We start from the raw sequence: 6,098 nt of genomic DNA, 5'->3' as shown, positions 1-6,098 counted from the left end.
CAAGAAGATGCCTCCAGCAGAACCCTGCACCGCCCTCGTGCGCAGTTAAGTGCCAATCGCAGGATTTCTTCTATCTGGCTCTTGGGAAAGTCCCAAGGGTAGCCATAACGAAGGGTGAATTCATCAAGCGCCCTATCTTGGTGCGCCCGTGATCGCAAAAAACTCCACTACAGGTTGGAAATGTTGTGCTGCAATTCCGGAATGAATGAGCATCATATTGCGCCCATATAAAAGGCTGTCCGCGTCAAAGACCAGTCCCCTTAGTTTCGGAAAACAACCTGGGTCAGAGAGCAGCATGAAAGCTTCATCCCAGCACCTATCACAGATGATTGTTAAACTGCGGACGTTATGCATACGCTGGGAAACTGCTATGAGTCCCCATGCTTGAAGATCGTCGAAGTTCAAAGTTAGAGTAAGGATTTGCACCGCGTCCCATGGAGCCAGATGAACCAAATCAAGGACTCGCACACATGTTTGTTCCGTATTGGAGGCTGCAACGCCATGGCGGAAAGTGAAGCTGACTTCTTTCACCTGCGGCAGACGAAGCGCTTCCAGAAGAGGAATGTTCCATGCCGGCGGAACGCCGACCTCTGCATTCGAATACGGTAAGTGACGATAAGGGAGGGAGACGAGGGAATTCCATGGGGTGTTCTTCACCGAGATTATAGATATGAAGTTTAAGGGATGTGAGCCTCCCAACGTCGATGAGTTGTAGGACTTGATATGTTTCTTTCAAGACACCCCGTATAGGGAGAGATCTGTTAGCTGAGCAAAAGGGAGGGAAAGCTTGCAGATAGAGCGCTCGGGCCACCAACTGTACAATGAGACAGTTTGGAGCAACGGTGCATCAATTGTGATGCTCGACGATCCGGGGCTGGCTCTGATACCAAGACGTTTGAGGCGTGGTAAATGGATAGTGGTATAACCGCCGTTCACATCGACGAACTCGGCATCGCTGAATCCATCGATAGAAACACATTGCCCCAGAATTGGTACGCATTCCTTAAGAAGAGCGTATAATAGCGCTGGAGGACTTTGGATATTGGGACCCCAGACGTATCGGCACCCATGTCGCACGTCATATGTCTCAAGAGAGACTGGAATTTCGGTCGCCAAGCAGGATATGCTATCAAGTAGCAAGGCTTGAGCCCAGTCATGTGGCAGTGCAGTTACACACAAGGAGCGACGAAGACTAGGCGTGCGCGAGGGACCTAAAATGAGACGAAACTTGTTCGATATTCCAGATGTCGAGGCTTGTTCTACCACCCCTTTCCCTTGTGTATAGAGCTTGGAATATTTGGAGCCAGATTTCGTTGGGCAAGGTGGAAGCGGGAGAGAGCTTTCGTAGTACTAAGTTTACATTTTGCCTGGCTTTCTCGAGAACGGCGTATTGATAGCACAAAGCCAGTCGAAGGACACCGATGGAACGAGGATCATAGGACTCCCACTCGGCAAAAAGGGGGTGCGGCAGCTAATGCGAGGAAACGAATGCGCTTGTCGAGTAGGCGAATGATTTCATGATGGTCCCTTGTAATGACTCCCATTTGCCTATGACCGCGGACGAGGTCGAGAAGAGAGCCCGACACAATGGCTGCTCGGAGATTGAAGCAAGTCAAGCAACCTACGAGAACATCGCAAGCCAGGTCGCGGGCAACGTTGAAGGCTGGAGAGATTGTCTTGATTTCGGGGGTTTCGCGGCCGTCTTCAACTTGGAGCAAGATCCCACACAAAACGTTGGACGTTGCTGTCGCCTGAAAGAAGATCCATTGCCAGACAAAGACTATTATGAAAATCAGTAGCTCATCGGAAGATCTAGTCAAGAACAACGGACCGAGGGCTAGCTGAATCGCGTTCAAGACCTTTAAGAGGGAAGGGGGACGCAGATGCCTCATGGTGGTTTGGCTCGAGTTGTGACAATTGCGTTGACCGCATCGATCAGTGCAACATGGCTTAGATGGCATGACATGCACTGGCAGATGCCAGGGCGCCGAACATGTACAGTGATCATGAGGGCAGTGTTGGGAAGAAAATCGTCTGGACGAATGCGTTGGATAGCACCATCACGTAATCGACGTGATCCTAGAGCACTGTAGCGAATGACAGAAGCAATCCAAGACTTCGATCGCCATTAACGATGCACGGGGCGGCTATTCGGAACAGCATCGAGAGAGCTCGTAAGGCCAAGTTGTATAATGACGTAGGTCAGAGTTTAATCCCAATTCTCGGCCGCACTCATGTTCTGTTGGAGTTGGTCAATAATCATCGAAGCCGTTTGGCCATGGCCATGGGTACCTGGAGCATGGTGGGAAAGAGATGGCCGACTGGTTGGAATGAGTAGCGAACTGGTTGGAATGAGTGGTTGATCCGTGACTTGTATCTTTTTTGGACAATTAGGAAGTTTGACCGGGGGAGGGCCGGGAGGGCGATAGAGCGAGCAAGCCCTATGCATTTTATCCCCATCGAAAGCCTGCGGCGTCAGTACATAGAGCACTCGAGAGCTTGGTTCGCCCGACCCGAAAGCCTTTTGCTTGCCTGGCAAACTTCATGTATGGGTTGTTACGGTCCAAGAGACGTTCCGCTTTGGTGTTGCTCAAGAAAGAAGTTAAAATGGGCCCTTTCGCCGGCAAGTCATCTTGATTGACTGCGGCAACGATAAAACATGGGATTCCTGCTAGAAGCAGCCGGCGGATACGTTCAGCAGGCATTCCATTCACCCATCGCGCTCGAAAAACCAATAATTGATGACTTGATTCGGTTGAAAGTTCCTTATTGACCCAATTGATCCAAGCATTGGCAAGTCGTAAATGCCTTTGGACAGTCGTAAAATCATCCAAGACGTCGTCCCACCACCGAATACGGGACAAATTCTCCAACATATCCGTTGTAGGTGGTAGAACGCATGAAAAAAGCCTCCTTCGTTGTAGTAGATTTCTTGACTCGGAGCAACGCTTGAATTGTGCCTTGCATTGCTTTCACGACTTGCTGGAGAAGTTGAATACCCTTGGCGGTAAGCCGTCCTAGGTGATTCGTCGACTTCTCCCAGAAATCCATGAGTGGGGCATATACGATGTATAATTATAAGTAGTCGTTTTTCTTGATAGTATAAGCGCGACGGATATAGGGGATGAAAGGAGGGTTGGAACCGAGATACTGTGGATGATGAATGTAGTCAAAGCGTCCCCAGGAGCTGTCGAATCGTCGTTAGTTTCCATACGGAGACGGTTTATAGGGTGCGGTAGCCCAGCTAGAAACTCTTTCACCGACTCATTCGGGGACCAGAGCTCAAAATATTCATCGCTAAGCTTCACATAGCGACGCGAAGCCACGCGACACCGTCAGCTCTCCCGCCTTCATGACGCCCCACGTGATGCGCCGGCCGGGGCCCCGTTCGAGCCCGGCCGGCAGTAAATATTATTTCGTGACAAATACATGTATTTCTGGTGAATGAACTATGTTTCACGCTCTGCGACGCGTGGTCGGGGCCGATAATACATCGCATCTGCTAGCTGAGGGTCCCATGTCTGCGCTGCTTGTCCAGATGTGCTCTGGGCTTTTCTCTCTTTGACAAGACAAGCCTGCGCCAATCGGAAGAAGCCACTGCCCTTCTTCTGCAGCGCATCTAGCATACGGCGGTCCCGGAACTGCTTCTGGTACTTCAGGCCTGCCAAGAACTCTTCCACCCGCTGAATTTCTCTGTCAAACTCGGCCTCGAATGTTGCCGCTGACGCGTCAAACTCCCTATCGGCCGCTGTCTCGATGTAGACCGCCGGCTCTTGATCATCATCCTCGTCCTCGTCTTCTGGAACGTCAAGATCTTGCGGAAGATCGGCGCCGAGAGCCTGGAGAGCAGGCCCATCGTTGCCGTCGTGCAATGAAATCAAGGCCGGGTGTTGCCAGAATGGTACCGTATGGCGCCGCTTCACCTCGCGGAAAAATGTGGCTGGGACCACTTGAACGCGTTGGACAAGGTGTTTGCAGAGAAGGAACCGGCTGACGAGAAATGCTGGGCACGAGCACACCCAGCGATTGACGTCGGGCCGGTAGGTGTCATGGACTCGGTCAGAGATGTCGCGTTTCTCGAGGCTTCGCCATGTCTTGCGGAAGGTGTCGCGCCATGACGGAAGCTCGGACATGCGTGTCCGGCAGCTAGGGGTGAGGAATTTGGTGAGTTTTGTGGTGTATGTCTTGCAAAGCTTCGTCAAGATGATCCATACTAGTAAATCCAGTCGGGGAGAATGATATTCATGAAGATAATCTTGCTTAAGTTTGCGCCAGCTATAGAAATGTCAGTATCATGCAGAACTTGACGAGAAATACACTGACTGGCTCTCGCAGATCATAGTCGTTCGGAGTCGTGGAATGGTGGGATGCGCGGAACGGACCCATAGCTCCCATCGCCCTTTCCTGTACCAGTTCCCCCAGAGGTAAGCCCAGACCTCTCGCAAGTCATTGGCGACACAAAGATCGTACATCTGCTTCACAGCCCAGTAGCGTATGCCGTCGGCGCTGGGATGGCAGTAGCCAGGGATTAGCGCGTGGACATGTGAATGTTCCTTCATCATCTGAAGGACTCGGGACTGGAGCTCTATTGGGCAGAACGGACGCTTTGACGTTCTCTTCCGCTTCTGGCCGACCACCTCAAGCTCATCGGCAACTTCGTCTTCTGAGTCTTCAAAGTCGTCATCGCTATCTGAGTCGCTCTGGCCATATATCTCGACAAAGGGACCCGGAGGGAGGCGGATTATGGGAATGCCATGGGCATCTGTACGCCGCGGCAGAGAGGGCTGGGGTGCTGGCAACTTGAAGGTGAGTCGGGATGGGTTGTGTGTTAGGTCAGGCGGTGTGTCGTCTTCATCGTCAGACAAATCGTCTGGTTTCCCGCCTTCATACTCATCCTTGTCAGCCTTGCTAGTGGGAATGAAATCAAGGGCGATGAAGCTAAACTCTTCACGCGCTTTGGCGGGCTTATACCGTGTCGTCGAGAGCTTTGATGATTTCAGGCGCTTTCCGACCGCATCGTCGACATGCCACCAGCAGATGGAGATCTTGGCATGTGGCTAAATTGCTCTCAGTGCACTTATTTCGCCCATGTCCTTGTCGACGTGAGCAAATTTCGGTTGGAGGCCATAACGGGCCTTTGCGCATGACAGGAAGGCGGTGAGCGTTTTCTTGCGCTTGTCTGGACTGATTGACGTCGCCGTTGACATCAGACAGTAAGCCAACGGAAAGCCGGCATTGTCCAGCTCGCCCATAATGGCATACAACTCGAGATTTCGAGAATTTGTGTTATCTACAAATTATCAATAGTCGGATTTGGTGCAGTTGAATTGATACACATACATGTTGCATCCATCGCCGTCTCCTCAACGATTCCGCGCGCAGAGGCCCGGCAATCTTCTTCATTCCCCACGCCAGAACCTCGACATCCGCTGGAACTCCTACTGGCTCAAAAATATCGACGTCGTCGCCGAATTCTCGCAGTAATATGGCCGCCGATTTGAGTTGATTCTCGTCTCTCTTGTAGTACTTCTCCATCTTCTCGCGCCAGATGTTCAGCGCTTGCGCGCGCGACACATTTTTGAAGAGTTCAGTCACCGTGTCGGCGAGATCAGATGGTGATACACCATCCTGGGTGTTGTGAATGAACTCGATGGCGTCAGCTGGCATCGAAGTATCACGGTAAGCCATGTGTCGGATGGCATGCTTGAAGTTGATGTATAGATTGAGCCGGCCGTCCGCGTTCCCGCCCCCGATGGCATGCAATTGCGAGCCGACTTTTGCAAGGGTATCTGTTCATCCCAGGGGTTTCGCGATGCTTGGCATCTGGTTTGGTTGTTGGCTTCGACTGTTTCTTCCGTCCTCGATCTTGTGAACACCAGTAGATTGTTGAGTGGCCAGTTTTCAATTGCTTATGTCGATGGACACTGTCCGACCGTGAGTGAAGATCTTAACAAGACGTGGGGACGCACGTAAAACGGAAGCCTGATGCTTTCCAAGCATCCATTGCCGCTGCCTTGACGCGTTCGCGGGGGGTCTGATTCGGCATCTTCAGTGAGTGACACCTTTGCCTTGAAATGAAGGTCGCGGGGAACTTCTTT

General features: G+C 51.7%; 1 protein-coding gene across 1 annotated transcript; it reads right to left on the bottom strand.

Moving 5' to 3' along the window:
- Positions 1 to 3,449: 3,449 nt before the first annotated feature.
- MIND_00988700 (SWIM-type domain-containing protein) lies at positions 3,450 to 5,667 on the bottom strand (the record flags this gene model as incomplete). The annotated part of the gene is made up of 4 exons (XM_037366492.1): positions 3,450 to 4,275; positions 4,324 to 5,057; positions 5,103 to 5,290; positions 5,337 to 5,667. The coding sequence occupies 4 exons, from the start codon at positions 5,665 to 5,667 to the stop codon at positions 3,450 to 3,452; spliced, it is 2,079 nt and encodes a 692-aa protein (XP_037217904.1).
- Between the last annotated feature and the right edge of the window lie 431 nt (positions 5,668 to 6,098).

This window comes from Mycena indigotica (genome assembly GCF_014461135.1).
Source record: "Mycena indigotica strain 171206Taipei chromosome Unknown Mind.scaff0008, whole genome shotgun sequence".
Lineage (NCBI taxonomy): Eukaryota > Fungi > Basidiomycota > Agaricomycetes > Agaricales > Mycenaceae > Mycena > Mycena indigotica.
The sequence above is the reverse complement of the archived record's forward strand: the minus strand, read 5'-3'. Positions and strand labels throughout refer to the sequence as shown.